This window comes from Squalius cephalus (assembly GCF_949319135.1).
Source record: "Squalius cephalus genome assembly, chromosome: 17".
Classification (NCBI taxonomy): domain Eukaryota; kingdom Metazoa; phylum Chordata; class Actinopteri; order Cypriniformes; family Leuciscidae; genus Squalius; species Squalius cephalus.
This window is the reverse complement of record NC_137138.1, coordinates 35,750,414-35,773,224: the sequence shown is the minus strand read 5'-3', so window position 1 is coordinate 35,773,224 and position 22,811 is coordinate 35,750,414. Positions and strand designations below refer to the sequence as shown.

General features: G+C 38.3%; 1 protein-coding gene and 1 long non-coding RNA gene across 2 annotated transcripts; one reads left to right on the top strand and one right to left on the bottom strand.

Moving 5' to 3' along the window:
* Nucleotides 1–1,653: 1,653 nt before the first annotated feature.
* LOC307174577 (uncharacterized protein) lies at nt 1,654–10,372 on the top strand. Its single transcript, XM_079898471.1, has 3 exons — nt 1,654–1,727; nt 4,386–4,513; nt 9,410–10,372. The coding sequence occupies exons 2-3, from the start codon at nt 4,441–4,443 to the stop codon at nt 10,045–10,047; spliced, it is 711 nt and encodes a 236-aa protein (XP_079754597.1). The 5' UTR covers nt 1,654–1,727; nt 4,386–4,440; the 3' UTR covers nt 10,048–10,372.
* A 3,308-nt stretch (nt 10,373–13,680) lies between these two features.
* On the bottom strand, nt 13,681–18,758 carry LOC307144992. The gene is made up of 3 exons (XR_013818866.1): nt 18,698–18,758; nt 17,882–18,019; nt 13,681–14,895 (listed from the first exon to the last, which is right to left on the bottom strand). It is a non-coding gene; the product is annotated as an uncharacterized lncRNA (long non-coding RNA).
* Nucleotides 18,759–22,811: the final 4,053 nt, after the last annotated feature.

Sequence of the window (22,811 nt, the reverse complement as noted above, 5' to 3'; positions counted from 1 at the left end):
CAGTCATTTAACCGTGACGTGCTGTGTGATGCTTGTTTAAATACATCGGGAGAGAGAGATCGACACTCACTCACTACATCGCATTTGTGCTGGACTTTTTTTGTAACACTGATCCAGGGACATTCATCAATCATGTATTTTCAGGACTGAAATGCTGAATCTTCGTGTAATGACGATAGCTAGCGTGCAGCCAGTTTGTTTACTGATGAGAAATGGATGAAACATGCATATATTCGTTATTAACTCTTTCCCTGCCATTGACAGAATTTTCCGTCTTTCCACTGTTATACGGCAGGGGGCGCTATCACACGCCCTCTGAAAGAGAACCTCCTGATGTGAGGGAGCAGAAACCAGCGATACAAGCATGATTTAGTTTTTGAACAAAAAGCATTTTTTTAATGAAATTTACTCACATTCAAGTGTTGATTAAACAATAATGCATGAAGCTAGAATGAAACAGTTCTTTCTTTTGATATATTGCATGTTCACATATTCATACAACTCATTCTGGGGGCCATGAACACTTCTGGAAATGATCAAATATACTGATGCTGGCGGCGACTTGTCTAAATCACACTGGCGGGGAAAGAGTTAATATTGGCATTCAGTTCAACCCGTTCATGACTTGCATAGATGTTTATGATTGGTTTGCTTGCTTTGTGTTTGGGTCAAACCATCCATCTAAGTCTTAATCAGCGTGACATGATGAAGACCGGCTTCACGAGGCATCGCAGGTTATTAGTGCAGAGGGTTAAACATGTACGAGACGCTTCTGTGGGGAACTTGCAATTTATTTCATTTTGTAAAAAAACAAAAAAAAAAACCACAAAAAAAACATCTATATCCACTTGTCTTCTCCGGAATATGTATTTATATCTAATTATTTCTTTATACAACAACAACAACAAACATTTTAATTTATTTACTGGCATGCATTGGTAAACGTTAGCTGTATATACTGCTTAGATTTTATTGATGTATTTGTACATAATGCCTCTCCTTTTGACCTTATCTTTGTTTCCCAGTTTTTATGGGAATATTGTGCAATAAATATGCCAACATTACACATGTATGATGTTGATTCTTGCAGCATTATTAATCTGTCTGTCCATAGCGGTGTCAGAGACGAGATCCCAGTGGGAATATCACAGTTACAGTCCTGTTTAAGGCTGGATTTTGAGACGTTTATAACGAAGAACAGCAATGGGAGAGATATCTAGGTTACAACTAATTAGATGAGTAAACGTGGGACACTGGCTGCTACTTTATATTTATATAAATATTTATAAATATGAGATATATATAATATTTGCCATTTTCAAACAGCATCCTCACAGTCATGTGACAAACCTCAGGGTAACACACACACCTGAACATCATCATGAAATAACATTTATTATACATTGAAATAAGATTTTGGTATAATAAGACTTTTTAACATGTATTTGTATCTTGTAAACCACATTTGTCACTATGTGCAGTTTAATACTGTAATATCTGGTATAACTGGTTTCTGCACCCAAAAATTACAGCATTGCCTTTACAGAGTCTCGCACTCTTTCTTTAGTAGCTAGTAGACAGCTGTGTGTGTGTGTGTGTGTGTGTGTGTGTGTGTGTGTGTGTGTGTGTGAGAGAGAGAGAGAGAGAGAACGGGACTTTTATTTTGGTCTGGCGGCGTGACGTCATAAAGCAGCGCCACACTCCTGCTTCTGTGTTTCTGAGGAAAGGTTCGTGGTTTTGCATTTAAAGTCTTTAAATCAATGCAAACTGTTCAAACGTTTCACAAGCTATGTAAAATAGTTTAATATGTTTTTAATCCAACGTTGTAATGTTTTATTTAACATGAATGAACGTTTTTTTGTGAGTAAATCTCATCCATACATGAGTAACAGAAAAAGGTGCGTCTCATTTCGCTCTCTATAACGTGAAGTTTATCGTAAACACGAATTCGGGATACTGGAAATAAGTTATGAGAGAAAATGTGCCTTTTTAAACTCCGAGTCAATTGAACCAAATCGTTCAAATGATTCAGTGATTCGATTCGCTCGGATCAGCGCACGCGGACGACTCCTGCTGGTCAGAACAGTGTAAATGCAACGAGAACAGTTTCATAAACTCACTGCTATTCCGGGTGAAACTCTTTTTACATCCTGATATCAATCAATATTAGAAGTGGTCTAAATGTTAAAACATGTACACAAAACGTCCGTCCAGTCATTGCATTTGGTCCGATGTCACCTCCGTCCATATCTCCATCACACCTCATCTCAGTTTGTTTATTTATTTATTTATAAATAAAATGTAATTCCAGTGTCCCAGTTACACATAATGTTGTCACAAATTCTTGGTTAAATAAACATTACACAAAAAAAGAAAAACCAAATACAATTCTGTTTTGTATTCATTAACTATACTATATAATTAATGTTATTTTTTATTATAACCATGTATAAATCGTTAAAAGTTGGCGATCTCGATTCAAACACCCACGTGATCTCATTTCTAAATGACAGCGATTCGCCTGTGTCTATTAAACAAAATCACAGCAGATCTTTTCAACCACAGTTTCATTATTTCTGTTTGCAGATATTCCTATTATCACAAAATTAAAATAGAGTAAATCATCTCTTGAAAGTAACATGGCACTTCAAATAAAGATTTTATCTATCTACATCGTTACGTTACACCAGTAGGTGGAGACAAGTGACTGTTAAAACGTGTATTTGTCATTGAATCATTCACTCAAGAGATTAGTTTAAAAATGCTGATTCATCTAGTAATGAAACAAGTGAAGTATTTATGAGTGAGTCATTGAATCATTCAATCAAACTGTTTTTTTAATTTATTATTCATTAAGATTAATTAAACATTTTAAATAGATTGCAGCAATTAACATCTTGTCAAAACCTCTAGTTAAATACAAGTTATTTTTCAGAATTGGGATCTTAAAATTGTGATTCTCAATATACACTCACCTAAAGGATTATTAGGAACACCATACTAATACTGTGTTTGACCCCCTTTCGCCTTCAGAACTGCCTTAATTCTACGTGGCATTGATTCAACAAGGTGCTGAAAGCATTCTTTAGAAATGTTGGCCCATATTGATAGGATAGCATCTTGCAGTTGATGGAGATTTGTGGGATGCACATCCAGGGCACGAAGCTCCCGTTCCACCACATCCCAAAGATGCTCTATTGGGTTGAGATCTGGTGACTGTGGGGGCCATTTTAGTACAGTGAACTCATTGTCATGTTCAAGAAACCAATTTGAAATGATTCGAGCTTTGTGACATGGTGCATTATCCTGCTGGAAGTAGCCATCAGAGGATGGGTACATGGTGGTCATAAAGGGATGGACATGGTCAGAAACAATGCTCAGGTAGGCCGTGGCATTTAAACGATGCCCAATTGGCACTAAGGGGCCTAAAGTGTGCCAAGAAAACATCCCCCACACCATTACACCACCACCACCAGCCTGCACAGTGGTAACAAGGCATGATGGATCCATGTTCTCATTCTGTTTACGCCAAATTCTGACTCTACCATCTGAATGTCTCAACAGAAATCGAGACTCATCAGACCAGGCAACATTTTTCCAGTCTTCAACTGTCCAATTTTGGTGAGCTCGTGCAAATTGTAGCCTCTTTTTCCTATTTGTAGTGGAGATGAGTGGTACCCGGTGGGGTCTTCTGCTGTTGTAGCCCATCCGCCTCAAGGTTGTGCATGTTGTGGCTTCACAAATGCTTTGCTCCATACCTCGGTTGTAACGAGTGGTTATTTCAGTCAAAGTTGCTCTTCTATCAGCTTGAATCAGTCGGCCCATTCTCCTCTGACCTCTAGCATCAACAAGGCATTTTCGCCCACAGGACTGCCGCATACTGGATGTTTTTCCCTTTTCACACCATTCTTTGTAAACCCTAGAAATGGTTGTGCGTGAAAATCCCAGTAACTGAGCAGATTGTGAAATACTCAGACCGGCCCGTCTGGCACCAACAACCATCCCACGCTCAAAATTGCTTAAATCACCTTTCTTTCCCATTCTGACATTCAGTTTGGAGTTCAGGAGATTGTCTTGACCAGGACCACACCCCTAAATGCATTGAAGCAACTGCCATGTGATTGGTTGATTAGATAATTGCATTAATGAGAAATTGAACAGGTGTTCCCAATAATCCTTTAGGTGAGTGTATTAGCGCTGCGGCACTGAGCGATGCTTTTCCACTGTAGAGGACATTCATGCTTTCAAAGCTAGCTTGCTAATGCTAGCCTCTCCGAAATTGCCTACCCTACCTTTAATGTGTAAAGACAACTTTTACAAACCAATTGCAGATGTTTTCAGGGTTAGGGTTTCTGTTAATACTTTTCATCTTCAACATGACAGAGTGTCAAACACACAGAAGAACTCCTGGGAAAGCAGCCGAGACGCACTACTATAAAGATGGCGTTGATTAAAGAGGAGAGTGAAGACGTGAGGATTGAAGTGAAGCGAGAACAGACTGAGGAACGAGCAGGTTAGTTTCATTCTCAACGCTCAACTCAGTCATTTGATCCTTATTTATATATCCAGCTCTACAGAAATGAGTGATGTTTGTGAAGTTTGTCGTGCGAGTGTCCTAATTAAAGCAGCTTTATTTGACATGGAGCGGGTCGCCTCGTGCTGAGATCACATGACCAGACAAATAGAGCATCTGAGGAACCTTTACTTCTACAGTGGACATTCGTTATTACGACATGTCACACATTATAGTACAGGAATTAGGAAAAAACTATATAGATATAGCCTAAACAAAACTATTATTTTGTGTAACATTAAAGGGATACTCCAGATTTCTTGTTCCTTCAGCCTTCTAAGCCGATTACCTTTAAGTATTATCAGTTTATGATGATAAACAATCTTAGAACTACACAACAACAAACCTCAACCGGTCTCATCAGAATTAAATATTTCAGTCAAAAACATATTTGAATTAAATATTAAATACAGTTAATTTATCTTTGATATTATACAGTAGATTACACTGTGTAGATTCCCCCTTAATGAAAACAACTCTACTTGGCACTTGATGATGCTAGTGTGTAAGAATATATATGTAAAATGTTACGTCTCAGAAGTATTAACACGTGCGTATGTCAAACCTATCAATATCAATCAGATTCATTAATGATTGTTTCTAATATTATTAATTAAGGCTTTTTCATTGATCCGTGGATTCTGCTCTAATATCAATAAAACACTAATAATCATCTGCATAATACATATAGGAGGAGAAAAGCAGGGGACCTAATACTGAGCCCTGTGGCACGCCGGAGCAATCCTGTGTTCCCCACATTTATAAGGCACATAATGAACACTTGGAAAGGTCCTGTTTTCCCCAGTTCAATGGTCTGTTTTTTTTAAACACACATTAACCCATAAGAACCCGCAGTGACACGGGTGTCACAAACACTGGTGATTATCTGGAAAGGTCTTTTTAAAGCATTATCCCTTACTTTCAACTCAGGAAGTCCCTTAGTGACATATAAGGAACACCCAGGTTCAGTCATGTGACAATGTGTGCATTTTTGTTGCCATGGCAACATTTCCAAAATGATGGCCTGTCTGGTTAGCACATGTTGCAGTGTCAGCAATTTTTAAAAACACTTGTTTTTGTTACTAAAGGTATGTTTCAACCCATGCAACAATTATAATGTTTTAATAACATATCCTAGATTACACTTAACCTGATTTTAATACATTTCTTGAAGAAATTGTTATAAAACCAGTTGTGAAAATATTGTGGTGACATATATGTCACATCGGGCTGTGAACCTTAAAACAGTAGGTGGAATTTTGATGTGACGTATATGTCACATTAAGAAAAATGGTAATGATCTGCTCAATTAATTTATCTGATTCAATTATTTTATTGTTATATATTTTCGGCTGCTCATTTCAAAGCATATTTTTACAAATGTAAACATAAAAATAATGTCAAAATTAATTACATTGTTAATGAAATGTATTTTGAAACTATTTTGCATACCTGTAACTAAAATAAGATGTTGATATCATATGTTGGTCCTATTTTTTGGTTATTTTAACTTTTTTGTTTTTAAGAATAACATGAATAGATTCAGGAAACAACTTGATGTTCAGAATGTGCTGAAAATTATCCAGGGAGATGACAGTGAGTATGAGGGATGTGACAGTGACTATAGGAAGAAGACACTGATGGCCCTGATTACACCCTTAACAAGAAAGACATGGAGGATGGTGAATCAAGTAGGTCTGATTCAGACATTAGCATCAAGTGATTTAGATTTAGAAGCTGCACAACCAAACATAAACTCTGGGAAGCAAAATACAACCAGCCAGGGTAAAAAAAAAAAATCTTTTTAAAAATCGAATAAAAAAGTGCACATTCAAAGGGCCGAGTATCACACCTCCAGACAATCTTCCGACACCCCTGGAGTATTTCAGAAAGTTCATAATAGCAGAAATGCTTGAGCTCCTAGACTAGAGGAACTAACTAATTTGTACAGTGTGCAAAAATCTGGAACTCAGAAGAATGTTAACACCACTGTTAAAGAAATGGAAATACTGATTGGTATCCATCTGTGCATGGGTCTGCACCAAATGCCAGGAAATTGTGCATACTGGGAAAATGACACAAGGTGTCCCATGGTGGCTGACAACATGTCAAGCAACCGTTTTCAGACCCTGCTAGCAAGTCTACACTTCACTGACAACAATGATTCGTCAAATCGGCAAGCAGGGGTTAAGTGTTGGAAGATCCTTCCATGGCTTGATATTTTTCGCAAACAATGCCTGGCTATCACCCCGGCTATCTTCCCAGAAAAATAATAATTTTGATATATGTTGTGGAAAATAAAATAAACAGAAAAATAACTGTTATTAAGCAAAAAAACTGAAAAAAATATTTTTTTAAACTGAGAAATAAACGCCCAATGTCACATATATGTAACATTACAGATCTTTCACAAGGAGGGGTTGTATTTCAAAAACAACTGCAGAAACATGTTATAAGTGGTCCATTTGGTCTGTTTTATATGCCCCATAATTTTCCTATAAGGAGAAATTGGTCCGGGTTCTTATGGGTTAAGAAAACTTTTTAAAGTCCCCTTGTAATCAATAATTTTATCCCTTAAAACTAGGGGTGTAACAATACCCTCATGTCACGATTCGATTCATATCACGATACTGAACTCACGATACGATATTATTGCGATACTCCAAAACATATGGTAAAAGGTTAACAACAAATGTACTGTTGATTAAAATGCTAAATTTGGTGTTTCATTGTGAGTGTAAGTGAATAGTCTTGGACTCGGTGCTGAAACCCAAAGCACAGGACAATAGAGACACCAGAATAACAATATTCATGATTCTGAAGCTGAAAATACTGAATTATTGTAGATGAATATGCTTGATCTCTGTCACTGACTAGATATATTTACAATAATGTAGGACACTTTTACTGGTAACATCAGACATCTGGCATTATCAGGACACACACATATTCCCCCATTGCATTATTATACATTATATTCAACATTATATATAGCAGTTTAATGCAGTACTGACACTAAAACTCTGAAATTAATTTTCAGTTTGGGTGAACTATCCACAATACAGTTTGTCACTATCCACGATAAATGTTGTAGCATTTTTGTATTGCAATATATTGTTATACTCCTACGTAAAACTCATCTTTGATCACCAAAATGGCATATTTAAATGATTTTTCCTTGAAATTTTTTTTATTCATGCCTTAAAATATCTTGAATGTAACTCAACACCCTTGCCTCATTTAGTATGCGCGGTTCTATGAATATGCAAATGAGCCCCGCCTCCACTCACTCACTCAGCTCAGAGATCCACTGGTTGACGATCACACGTTGATCTGATTGGTTACAAGGTAGTTTGTGACGTCAGAAACACCAGCGATTTCAAAGCGTGTTTTTGAGACTGTCTTTGGTTCACTGCAGTTTTAAGGAGGAAATACTCAGCAATGCTGTCGACTTATGAACTTACACATGGTTTGTCTTAAAGCAGATTAAAAACACCACATAGACATATAATAAAATATTATAATCTCGATTTTCACCACAAGAGGACTTTAAAAGGCCATGACTCATTTTTCCAGGTCTCTATCAATTTTATAAACGTGTAACCCTTACCCTACCCATAACCCTAATCATGTTAAGCAAATACAGAACTTGGTGGAAAAAATGGGGACCACAGGACCCTTTTTCACGTGTTTGTAATTTTATAAATCTTACATTTTATAAATCTTTAGACCCTGGGACCATAGGAATGACCCATGGCACGCTATACTTGTGCTTGATGAGACGTGGCTTCATTTATACTTGTCCACAAATGCAAATATGTGTCCTAAAGAAAGCAAATAGTTAAAGGGGGGGTGAAATGCTCATTTTCACTCAATCTCCTGTTAATCTTGAGTACCTATAGAGTAATATTGCATCCTTCATATCTCCAAAAAGTCTTTTGTTTTATTAAATTTTTAACATAAAGATAGGCTGTACCGAGTCTTTCCGGAAAAAAACGAGCGGCTGGAGGCGGGCCGTGTGGGCGAAGCTTAGCTGTGCTAACGCGCCAAGCTAGTGACAACACACAGAGACATTTGTTCAACAAACAGTTTTACTCACCGTCCGGTTCCAACGCACGACCGCAAACCTTTATCATTGTGACTGCTCGATCCTTAAGCATTAGACGATCTGCAAATCCGTCGATATGGGCTTTGTTTATAAAACAATCATCGTCGAAATGCAGGGAACAACAGTCTTTACACAACTCGTTTATGCTCAGGAAAACAAACTCCATCCACTGGTGCCTTAACGCTGGGTTCTTTGGGAATCTGTGCAGGGTTGTCTTGCCCTGGCAACCAAAAACACACTTCTTTGGTGACATTGACTTCCCAAAAGCCGGGCAGGGCGCTTTGATGGCGAACTGCTTTCACTCTCTTGCTCTGGTCTACGAGTGCGCGCGCGGCCGCGATCTTACCGGAGAAGTGCCTTTAGGACCCATATAAGGAAATTCCGCCCTATCTTACGTAAGACAGAGCCATACTCGAAAAAAACTTTCCGAAACTTGTGACAACCCGGAAGGAGTATTTTTGGAACAAAAATACTCCTTCAAACGTACAACTTAGTTTTTGAAACTTTGTCCATGGAATCCAACTCTTTACCAGTGTAAAAAACTCAGTATGCATGAAATAGCATTTCACCCCCCCTTTAACAATATTGAGAAGAAATTCTAAGATTTTAGATCTGAACAACTCTTTCACTATCTCAGTGCATAAAGGATCTAGCAAGCATGTTGTTTTTGATGTCTGTTGCTTTGTGACGTCAAACTGGTGTTAACATGTATTTGTCTTTCGCTTTAGACCTGATGATGCTGAAAGAAGAGAGTGAAGTTCTAGTTGAAATGGAAGAGCAAGATCACTATGAGAAGAAACAGTGTGATTTCATCACTGGAGAAAAACCCAGAGAAACTGAAAATACTTCCTCACAAAAAAGAGCTCAGAAGACCAACTCTAACAGTCACTTCACCTGCGATCAGTGTGGGAAGAGTTACACTGAGAAAGCAAGCCTTAAAAGCCACATGAGAGTTCACACCGGAGAGAAGCCTTTCACATGCCCTCTGTGTGGGAAACGCTTTACTCATAAAGGAAGCCTTAATGACCACACGAGAGTTCACACCGGAGAGAAGCCTTTCATCTGTCCACAGTGTGGGAAACGATTCACTCAAAAACAAAACCTGACAGTCCACATGCGAGTTCACACTGGAGAGAAGCCTTACACGTGCCCTCAGTGTGGACAGAGTTTCAGGCATAAAAAAAACCTTTATACCCACATTAGTCGTCACACGGACACTGCTTTCACCTGCAAACTGTGTTGCAAGAACTTCTCACATGAAGAAATTGCTAATGCGCACATAGAGCTGGACAGTGGAGAGAGCGCATTGACCTGCCAACAGATATGCCAACATATGTACACAGTGTGGACACAGTTTCACACATAAAAACCCTTACAGGCTTCCCACATGTCCTGGAAAACCTGGAAAATTGATGGCTTTTTCAGTCCTGGAGAATGTAAAATGTCCTGGAAAATCTTGTTGTTGTCTTGGAAAGTTATGTTAAAAATGTTCTTGTTTTCCTTTAGCAGAGAACGAAGAGTTTATCACTCCCTAAAGGAATAAATGGAGCACAAAGTGCTAAGTTCAGGGTCAAGTCACCTTTATTTATCAGTTCAGTGTTGATTCATTCCGGTTCAATAAATGTGTAAAGTACGTAAATTATGAAATGAGTTCAGCTATAAAGCAGAAATATTGCTGAATATTAAGGGTACCCAACTAAGTAAGCCAGAGGCGACAGTGGCTAAGAACCCAAACTCCATCAGTGACAGAATGGAGAAAAAAACCCTTGAGAATAACCAGGTTCAGTCACTCAGTTCTCTGGCCAGATGCAGTGTTTGATTATGATTCAGGCAGCATTACAGGTCAGAAGTCCGATTCATCACGCTGGTATGGAGACGAAGCTGGTGGTCATGGGTCTGTGCAGGGGACCGGCCTGGTTCTTCTGGTCTTTGCTCATCTGTGCCGATGGCTGTCGTGTCAACGAGGTCTTCACAGGGGATTGTTCTAGTAGACATGTTATCGGTCAACACTGGTATGGTTTAGCCTTCCTGTAGCTCAAACAGTAGAGCGTTAGCGCTCGCAATGTCAAGGTCATGGGTTCATTTCCCAGGGAAAGCAAGCACTGATAAGAATGTAAATGTCTATTTTGGAATGCAAGTAGCTTTGGATAAAAGTGCATAAATGTAAAATGTTGACAGAACCGGGCTAATATGGTCATACTTCCTGGTTCTGGTAAGAACTCGAGCTGCTGCGTTTTGGACCAGCTGTAGTTTGTTTATTAAGCGTGCAGGGCAACCACCCAGTAGAGCATTACAATAATAATACAAATGTTCCACATTTGTCATTGAAAGCATGTGTTGTAATTTAGATATATTTTTAATATAGATGAATGTGGTTTTAAAGATGCTAGAAACGTGGCTTTCAAATGAAAGATTGGTATCAAAGAGCACTAAGATCGAGTAACACTAATAGAGAGATACAACCACGGTCGGATGATAAGAGCAAATCATTTGTAACTAATGAGAGCAGTCTCAGTGCTGTGGTACAGTCTAAATCCTGACTGGAAATCTTTCTAAAAAGGGGCATAGTTGTGAGGATACCGCCTTTTCTAGTATTTTTGACAGAAACGGTAGATTCGAGATCGGCTTGTAATTGACTAATTCTCTAGGATCAAGTTGTGTTGTTATCTGTGATCATTGCATTTACAATAACCACTTTAGGTGTGAGATATCTAATGTTTAGAAAATTTGATTTTTTTCTAGATCCTGTAGTAGATTTATTATTCGACCTCACTATTTGGGGAACAGACACCATCTCTACTGAATGGACATAGAAGTGCACATGCATCACGTAATATGGCCCATCACGTAATGAATCCGGTGGACTGTGGTGAACCTCAGGATAAAACAGACACTAATATTAGCGTAGACGCCATCCTTCTTATGATGTAACGAGTATATCAGGATTTATGGGAAGTGTTCCTGGTTCCGGCTGACCTGATCTATGCAGTGAAGCTTTGCGCTAGCTAGTCTAGCTTTGAACTGACAGAGTGAGTATCATCAGCATAACCGTGAAAACTAATTCCATGCTTCCTTTTGATCGATGAGACATCTCTTCATTTACTGCTATATACTGATAACGGTCAGATAAGTATGATTTAAACCATGCTAATGCAATTCCACTAATGCCAACATCATTTTCGAGTCTATTTAAAAGAATGTTGTGGAATTATATTTAAAACTAGACTTCTTAGTAATTCTGAAGATATTACAACAGATTACAGCAACACAGCACAGAACATCTAGGTTATAATCTGTGATCATATCATTAACATTAAGTGCTTTTGAAGTAAGGGATCGAATATTCAGCAGCCCAAGCTTTATCATTTGTTCATCTGTATTATATCTGTTTTTTATGTGTTGAACATGAATTACATTTTTACCCTTAAAGGAACACGCCAACTTTTTGGGACTTTAGCTTATTCCCCGTATCCCCCAGAGTTAGATAAGTCCATACACACCCTTCTCATCTCCGTGCGTGCCGTAACTCTGTCTGACGCACCCACCGCTAGCCTAGCTTAGCACAAACACTGGAGGTAAACGGCTCCAGCTAGCATACTGCTCCCAATAAGTGACAAAATAACGGCAACATTTTCATATTTACATGTTGTGATTTGTATAGTCACAGCGTGTACAAATAACAAGGTCACATGAGACACAGCCATCTACTAACCCTATACACACTGGGAACTATATTCTCAGAAGGCGAAGCACTGCTACTTCTGCGGAGTGATTTACTCCAACTCTGAGCGAACTCTCTGCTCCTCACCACGGGGCTTCTCAGGCGCTGCGAGCACAAATGTCAAGCAGGATTTATCATTTACACTAGATAGTGTTACATAAAGCACAATCACTTCAAAAGAATTGTACTTGAAACAGACCTCAGAGTAATAGTGCAAATATTATTAATTGTAGCAACACCTCCCCCTTTGCTCTTCAGGCGAGGCTCATGTTTATTACAGTAATCTTGGGGGGTGGACTCATTTAAAGTAATGTAATCGTCTGGTTTTAGCCAGGTTTCTGTCAAACACAGCACTTCTAGGTTATGTTCTGTGTGATCATATATTTTATAAAAAGTGCTTTTGTAGAAAGGGATCTAATATTCAGGAAACAAAGCTTTATCATTTGTTCATCTATATTACATCTGATTTTCATTTGTTGAACATTTTTACCCTTAATGGGTTTGGGAGGTTTTTTTGTATATACGGGGAACAGACACAGTCTCTATATGATGATATCTAGGTGAAAGAGTCTCTATGTGATGGGATTTATCTGACCTGGGTGACGCGAGGCCGCTAGCAGACAGTCGGTTTAGCCAGTCTGTCTGCTTCCTGACCTGAGCCCCAGATTGTCATGTTTGAGCTCTAAGACTATGAGCCATATTACTAGAGAGAAGAGCAGCACCATCCCAGGAGGGATGAATACCATCTCTTTTCAACAGGTCAGGTTTGCCCCAAAAACGTACAATTGTCTATGAAACCTATATTATTTTGCGGACACCACTTAGACAGCCAGCCATTGAGTGAGGACAGTCTACTAAGTATCTCATCACTCCGGCGAACGGGGGCCAGAGCAAATTACAGTGCCTGACATCATACTTGCGAGTTAACACAGGCTACGCTAAACGTGGCAAGCAGTGCAAGCAACAACAGATGACATGATTGACCATGTTTGTTGACATTTCTACTTACCACAGTGTTTGATTGGCTCGCAAAAGATAGAAAAGAGACGGTAAGCATGAATGACAAGTTAAAATGCTAGCAAAATGCTAACACGTTGTGCTAGCAATAGCAATTTAAATTCAAAGCTAGAGATTAACGTAATAGATATCAGATATGGTGATTTAGCAGTTTAAATGACAAAACAGAGCAACAATCGGAAACCACTTAGCAGCCAGAGAGGAACCAGAAGCCAATGATGTCGCTCTCATGAAATCAAATAATGAATATTGCACCACTTTACTTGATTGCATTTTATAGTTTATATCATTTCATGTATAACCTTTCATTTACATTGTAGCATTTCACTGTAAGACAAAAGTTCAACTAATATTTTGATTCTGAGGTGTCAATAGGCCATATATTGAATGGAGGGACTTCTTCATACATTCAAAAGTAGAGGCCGTTTACCGCAACCACTACATTTCTTGAAACTGTGGCAAGAGAGACTGTCAAGTGAGAAAGAAGTGGTCATGAAAGCGGAAAATCGGATTTGTCCCAAATTCAGTTGAGGCATGAACGCAATTTCACAAATATGCATTTTCTAGTGCCATTCTAAACACTTTCTACACAAAGTACTAAAATAGGTTCCCACATAAGCATGACTTTTCATGTGTATCTGTATATGTGATGGCAATATACTGTATATTTTTATTACATGTGAATCCTCACGTGAGAAATAAGGGATACTTTATGTCCGAAACTCTTTCCACACTGACCACATGCAAACGGCTTCTCTCCAGTGTGGATGTTCTCGTGCTTTTTAAGGTTTCCTTTATGAGTGAAGCCACTTCCACAGTGTTGGCAGGTGAAAGGCTTTTCTCCAGTGTGAACTTTCATGTGTTTTTTAAGGTTTCCTTTATGAGTGAAACTCCTGCCACACTGAAGGCATATGTAAGGCTTTTCTCCAGTGTGAATTCTCATGTGGGCATTAAAACTTGATTTGTGCGTAAAGTTCCTTCCACATTGATGGCATGAGAAAGGCTTCTCTCCGGTATGAATTCTCATGTGGCTTTCAAGGCTTCCTTTCCGAATGAAACTGTGTCCACACAGATTGCAGATGAAAGGCTTCTCTCCAGTGTGAATTGCCATGTGGCTTTTAAGGCATCCTTTTCGAATGAAGCTGTGTCCACACAGTTTGCAGGAGAAAGGCTTTTCTCCAGAGTGAATTCTAATGTGCCTCTTAAGGATTACTTTTTGAGTGAAACTTCTTCCACATTGAGGGCATGTGTAAGGCCTCTCTCCAGTGTGAATTCTCATGTGAGAATTAAGGTTTGCTTTTCTGTTGAAACTTTTTCCACACTGTTGGCAGATAAGAAGGCGTATATTTGTGGCCTTTTGAGCTCTTGATCGTGAAGTCTTTTCAGTCTGTGAGCAACTAAATGATTTTTCTCCAATAATGAATTCATGATGAATTTCATTCAATTCTTGACTCTCCTCTTTCAGCGCCATCAGGTCTAAGGCAAAAAAACAAAAACAAATACAATTTAACCCAGGTTTAACAGCACAAAGCAACAAACATAAAAAAAAAATACATACATTATATATATATATATTAGGGCTGTCAAACGATTAATCGCGATTAATCGCATCCAAAATAAAAGTTTGTCTTTACATAATATATGTGTGTGTACGGTGTATAATTATTTTCTATATATAAATACACACACATGCATGTATATATTTAAGAAATATTTGCATGTATATACTGTGTATATATATTTATATTATATATAATTTATATTATATATAAATATTTTACATATAAATAACAAATTTTTCTTAAATATATATGCATGTGTATTTATATATAGAAAATAATTATACTCCATACACACACATATATTATGTAAAGACAAACTTTTATTTTGGATTAATCGTTTGACAGCCCTAATATATATATATATATATATATATATATATATATTTAAAAAAAAAATGTATTAACCAACAACATGTATGTTAGATCCTATACGCAGTAAATTATTTGACTTTTTCTCACACAAGACAGCTGTTATGTATGTAGTTTCACAAGTGGTACCAAATTAATATTGTGAGTTTTGGCCAAACTTCTTAATGAGAGTGTGAAAGTGCCAGATGAAATCTTACTCCATTTACCTCACCAGTCAGGAATTTCACCATGAAATTACAAAAACAAATCAAAGATTGTTGAACAAATTGAAATTATGCAGATTGAAGGAAGAATGCCACCTGACCAATCTGAAGGATTTGAGAGATATAAAACTCTTCTGTATTATCAATACAAGTGTAATACAATAAATTATACTGTTTTCAGCAACACTGCAATTCTTCAAAGTGGATCTGAGTGGGCCAGAGATGCCCAGCCCTGATGTAAATGAAGAGACGTCTCATTAAAAACAAGTATGGAGTGCCACAGGGCTCAGTATTAGGTCCTCTGCTTTTCTCCTTGTACTTCCCCTGAAAGATATTACTTCACTCTTATGCTAATAATACCCAGTTTTATATTTCTTCACAACCTGACAAAACTTCCCAACTCTCTAAGATAGCAGAGTGTATTAATGATATAAAAGACAGGATAACTAGTAGACTGCTTACGAGAAGCAAGAAATATAGATTTTATCATCACAACACTAACTGCTTGTTAGGTTTTTTATCGATTTTAAAATTCTGCTAATTACACACAAAGCTTTAAACGGTTGAAAAAAAGTTCTTGGGCTCTTTGTCTCTGATTCAAAATTAATTGATGGCATCTACGCTAATATTGCTCATGAAAGACACATGGAATTAACATGCTATGCTAACTAGCATAAGACAACAAACACAGGCACTGTCAACTTCGTATTTCTCTGGATCGGTAGCAAGTATAAACAATCCATTCAGTCATTTCTGTGCGGGTCGCTCCAAAGATCATCTGATAAGATTTTGGAAAATATTGGACAAAATTTGTAGAAGGAGTGACAGAAAAAACAGTTTTTCATTCATTTCAATATGGCCGACAGGCACATTGATGGAAAATGACAAATGAGATATCATCAGAATCTGCATAAACCAAGGAACATTATGACATACAGAAGAAAAAAAAAAAAAAAAGAAAAAAATCGACATTGTTTTTAAGTTATAAGAGTTTTCGCAAAAATCCATGTATCTCTGGAACACTAGGTGGCGCTGTGTTCAAAATTCTCAGGTACCATCAGGACATGCTGTTGATGATCCCTGCCAAATTTTGTGGCAATATGTCAACATGTTAAAAGATTTAGCAATTTATGACAAATTTCAAAATGGCATACTAGTGGTTATGAGTTAAAAGAGCCATTTGTTATATCTCAAGACCTGTAGGTGGTGCTGTCCCCAAATTTGGCATGGACCCTCAGATCATGGATCAGACTCAGACTAAATCACAGCCTTTGCGATTTGATAATCACACTAAGCCATTATACGTTCTCACAAGCATTCATTGTTAGAATTCATACCAGCCAAATGCCAAGTAACACAGTTTCATATCCTCGAAAGGCTAGATTTGAAAAATGCTAGATGCTATTCACATTTTGCAGTTTGTTTAGTAATCATCCATTTTACGATTTCAATCTTCATACAGTCCTCCTAATTCACGCGTCATACTTTTCAGGTCGGAAAATATGAAAAATTGTTATAAATACGGAAAAATCCCATCCCTGAGTTAGAGTTGAGCTGCAACAGCCTACAAGCCAATGTTAGGATGGACTTCTACTACTATAAGACACACACTGACTGCACAGAAACTGTTACTGGCAACAGCATTTGCTAAATTCAAATCAAACAAAAGACACTGGGCCTCGTTCATGAACGTTTCGTGAATATATTAGTAAATTCAGAGTCATTTGCACGTAAAATGGACCTTCCTGAAAAATCTCCTCCGGATTCACAAATGCTTTGTAAACATCAGATTTGCTTGTTAAACATGTGTATGTTAATGAATTCCTATCATTCGTAAATAGGACATGTGCACACTCATTCACAATTATCATAATCCCCACCTATGAATTACAACTACGCAAATCACGTGTCCAGGAACGCTGTGGATCCTTCTGGATTCCCTTCTCAGGTTTGGCTCCAGTATATTGCATAAATGCAAAAGAGACTAATAGGCCATATAGCCTATGCCTAACAATAAATGTTAAATTATGCCCACCAGAGTGTTTTTAGCCAGCTGAAATGCCTGGTGCTCTTCCAACATGCTATTGCTAGGAATAGAATACAAAATCGCTCTAGATGTTCCTCCTCATCTTCTTAGACTCCTCCTGTGTTAGAAAACAAACGTTCAGCCAGAGGTGCAGAATAACACAACCTGTGATTGGTCACTTACTTAGTCGAAATCAGACTTTCAAAAAAGGAAAAGAGAGAAAGCTGCAAGAGGGAAGACAGTACAAAAACACCTGAGTGAAATGAGAAAATGTACATGCCATCTCTGAGAATTAAACCAACCTGCTCGTTCCTCAGTCTCTTCTTGCTTCACTTCAATCCTCATGTCTTCACTCTCCTCTTTAATCAACGCCATCTTAAACGTCGCCTACGTCACGTGGATCTCAGTCGCTTCACCAGGAGTGTTTCTGTCTTTGGACTCTGTATTAAAGGTCAGAAAGAAAAATAATTTCCAGACTATATTTCAGGTGTCTCATTCAGTGCACTAATTCAGCAGTCAGCAGCACACTGGCAGTTAATGGACTTAAATAGGATGATTAGCCAAACAACACTCAAAACTAGCACTACAAATGAATAAAAGAACACAAATGATATAGACACTTTGTATTTAGTTATGGTGTTTATTTATTTGTTGCTAACATTTAATAGATTACACTTCCATGAAAACATTTTCAGTTGGTTTGTAAAAGTTGTCATTGTTCATGTTTGTTCATTTACACGGTTTTGACCAACAGGTTTTGTCGTCAGCGCGCGGTGATCCGAGCGATTCGATTCACTGAATCATTTTATGAATCATTTGGTTCAATTGACTCGGAGTTTCGAAAAGCTCAATTTCTCTCATCACTACTACTTGTCAGTGACCTAATTAATGTATACGATAAACTGATACATGATATCGAGAGCGAAATGAGACGCACCTTTTTCTGTTACTCATGTATAGATACTTGATTCACGAAAAATAAGGTTCAAATGTTACATGAAGCATTAAAATGTTACATTTAATAATATTTTATTTATTTTACATAGCTTGTAAAAACAGTTACATTGATAGAACAGCTTCCATTTATTTAAACACTTTAAATGCGTAAAACCACAAACCTTTCTTCAGGTGAACCACAACAGAAGCTGGAGTGCGGCGCAGCTTTATGACGTCACATCGCCAGGCCAAAATAAAAGTCCCGTTCTTCCACACACCCACACCCACACCCACACCCACACCCACACCCACACACACACACACACACACACACACACACACACACACACACACACACACACACACACACACACACACACACACACAGCTGTCTAAAATCAACATGGGAATGGAAATGTAGCCTACATACAAATATATATAATATTAAGAAAATATAAAGAACTGCTAAAGAAAGAGTGCAAGATTCTGTATAAAAAGGCAATACTATATATAATGTTTGGGTGCAGAAACCATTTATACCAGATATTACACCATTAAAATGCAAATAGTGACAAATAAAATGTGCATGTTTAAAAGACATTTTTCAGGACACTGATTGGTGGACCTCATCTTCCTCACTGACATCACTGGGAGAATGTGAACTGCAAGGCAAAGGTAAGACAATCGGTGACATGATCAGTGCTTTAACAGGCTTTTCTCCACGTATTTACAGAGGAAGAAATTGCATCACTTTCCATCCATACAGTCAATGCTTCTGCATCTGAGGTCTTTGACAGAGCATTAAATAAGTACTTTGAACTCTTGGACAGGCTTGGCCAAGATTTTGAGGACAGATTCACTTACTTTGATAAGCTGGAACCATGCGTGCCATTCATTGCAAATCCTTTCATGCAAGTGGACATTTTGCACATTTCTGAGAACCTAAGTGATGTGTTTAACCTGCTTTCTAGAGAGGTTGAGATGGTGATTTAAAAGCTTATCGGGGGCAACAGACTTTTGGAAACTTGTTGACCCAGAGAAATATTTGCACAGCAGCCATGAAAGTATTTTTGGTTCAACTTACCTGTGCGTATCTGCATCTTCAGATATTAATTTTATTCCTACACAGAATACGCCTTACTGATGGACATTTGAAGGACTCCATTAGAGTTACAGTGTCAGGTTATACTCCTGATTATAGGGCACTTATGGACATTATGCAGTGCCAAGCTTCCCATTAAAAGGCAGTTAGAGGACCTCTGATGTTGTTTTGTTTTTGTGTTGTTTTGCCTATAAAAGCTGGCTAATTTGGACGATTTGTTGTTGCAAATGTGCCAAATTACTCTTGAAATTTTGTGGTATTAAAATATTCAGTGAAATATGTTCAGTGTAATGTCATATACATAAATATATTTATCATTTAATAATTTTCTCTAAGGATATCAAACAAGTAGCCCTCCAGACTATTTTGATCTATCTATCTAGATCAAGACAATAGGCGAACCACTGAACAAAGAAACTCGAACAATTCTAGACATGTTTGCACGCCTCAGCCTGGTTCTGGTCCTCCAACGCGGTCCCAGTCGCCAGAATTATAAAGACTATCACCCGTCCCTCATCACCACCTCAATTATGGACCGTATACTCATACCCTTTCCATTCCTGTCTCGGTGGAGTTTGACCTACAGTCAAGGGCGTAGATTTGGTTTGAACACTGGGGGGGTTGAAGCTTGGGTCTCCATATTTTTCATGTGATCATGGTATAAATATTGGGGGTGGGGGGGGGGTTATCTCCCCCAACCCCCCCACAAACTACGCCCCTGCCTGCCTACAGTACATGCTTAGCGTGTTTTTTTGTTCATCTCCTAAAGGAGTTTTGGAATTGTGTTTTGTTGTTGTCGACCGAGTTATTACTGCGTTCTACTTTCTTTCCTGTGTATTTGCTCAGAATTAAATAAAGGTGAATTTCATCGCTTGACACTTTTACAGTAATGATGTAATCAATCTTCAGAGTTCAGGTTACAGTAGGCTATTCCTTCTTTTTATACTCAATATATTAAATCCAGAGTTATCTGTATTTAACTGATGATGATTTGACTCAATACTTGTTGTCAGAGGATCAATCAACTCTGTTCAGGAGGAAGTGCACTATGTAACTTTTTTTGTTCAAACAAAATACAACAAAAAGTCAATACACCATCAATCCTTCTTCTAAAACATGTTTTTGGCTTACCATAGCTGCGTTTCCATTACCCTTCAAACTGCGCAAATTGAAATTGCGAATTGGAAATACGGCCAATGGAAACACGCCAGTTTTGCAAAAACTCGCATTTATCGCAAAAAAGTTTTTACGCTCGCATGAGGGGGTTTTTCAGGCAATTCGAAAAAGAAATATTTCGCAAAACTGCACTGGAAACAGTTTTTGCGCATTTGCAGGTCACCTGACGTAGATGCCGCGCTGTGTTTGGACAGAAGATGAGACAGAGTTCTTTATTAAATTCATAAAAGACAAAAGAATTACAGGAATAATGGATTCTAAACCTCAAATAAATGCCACAATCAAGACCTCGAAGCAAATCTGAGCACCTCATATGTGCCGCTCTCAGTATAATAAGGGTCGTTCCTTACCATTAATGCTTTGAAAACACACACACATCTCCTTCGATTAATAATAATGGCCAGTGCAGAAAAAAAAAAAAAAAAAAAAAAAAAAAAAAAAAAAAAAAATCGCAAAAGTTTTGCGCAAATCTGTAATGGAAACGTGCCTCATGATTCGCTATGGTAAGTCTTTTATAAGTGTTTATATTTTAGACAGAGTATCCCACTCGATCTACAATATAAACACTTAAAATGGGCTTTTTTTGCGTACTGAGGGATTTGAAATGTAAAAGCGATGCAGAGATGGTGTTTTTATTACTCAACAGGTGTATAATGTGTTTTATTGAACAGATAAACTGCCATATGTAGCTCTCTAACAGAGTTGTGAAGCATTATCTATTGTGAAGGGTCTTTTTATTATGGCTGTTGTAGCGCCGTGCTGGACTTTAAGGAAGTACCGTGTCTATTAGTGGGTCAAGCTACAGTAACGTCTTCAGCTAGTCAGCTTGAGATTCTTTTATGCAGAGCTGAAGCACAACCAAAATAATGTTCTTCTACAAAATGCATGCATCTTTGTTTTTTAACTGCTAGAACGCCACAAATTGCGTGGTGTACCTTTAAAGTAAACTGGATTAGATTTGAATAATTGTGCTCATTGAGCAGATGGGACCGGGCGACACCGATGGTCCTGGAGGCCGAGGCAGAGCCGGTGCGACTGAGGACCGAAGCGGAGCTGGAGAGAAGGCAGATCCAGACAGGAGTGTGTGTCCCGTACACTGCTGTAACTCATGCTTCACTATCACAGTACGATGCATTGTTGAAGAATCCACTAGCTAGACACGACTGTTTCCCCAAACCATAATGTCGCAAAATGGTCGTTCAACCACGTTGGTTAATGATGTCACGCATGTGGTGGAGTAATAACTACTGTTAATTAATCTGTTTGAGATCAAATTATTGCTAGTTTTTATTTTTATTTGATTCAATCATAGATTCAATTCCAGATTCAATTCCAGATTCAATCATAGATTCAATCATTCAATCATAGACTCGTTCTTACACACTAGAGCTCGTTCACACACACACACTCTTCAACAACTACGCTTTAAATCTCTTGACAAACTAAAAGACGTAAATTGACATTTGCATGTATTCTGAATTAAAGACACAGGTTGTCCTGAATGTCAGCTTGCTTATTTTGCTCAAGATAAGGATTTGAGTCCACATGTCTTGCAAACAAGAAACTCTTCTTCTAACCACAGGTCGAGATCTGTCGTTACACACACACAACTTTGCGATGCTGTTTGCGAATGTTCGTTGGAACGATGGTTTCTGGAAACACAGACTCGTTGAACTGCTGATAACAATGGAAATTGCGACCATAGTTGGCTAACGGTGCTTTCGGGAAACACAGCCCAGAGCCGAAGGGGTGCAGAGACGGAGTGTAGCGGACTACTCATAAGTCTGTGGCGTAGACTTGGTGACGTCTGACCAAGGCGGAGCCGGAGGAATGAGGGAGCCCGGTGGAGCCGCTAGGACGATGGTATCGGGTGGAGCCGAGGGAGGGAGGAGCCACATCGACAGGTGGAGTGAGGAGATCAGCGGCTGGGGATCCTCTTTACTGGGCAGAGCTGGAGAACTGAAGACCCGAGGTAAGTCCACACCGTTGAGAGGTGTCAGAGGAAGAAGGGAACCAGC

Coding starts and splice junctions, on each gene's coding strand:
- LOC307174577 (XM_079898471.1), top strand. CDS start 4,441: ATGGCGTTGATTAAAGAGGAGAGTGAAGACGTGAGGATTGAAGTGAAG. Junction 4,514..9,409: donor ACAGACTGAGGAACGAGCAG/GTTAGTTTCATT, acceptor CTTTCGCTTTAG/ACCTGATGATGCTGAAAGAA.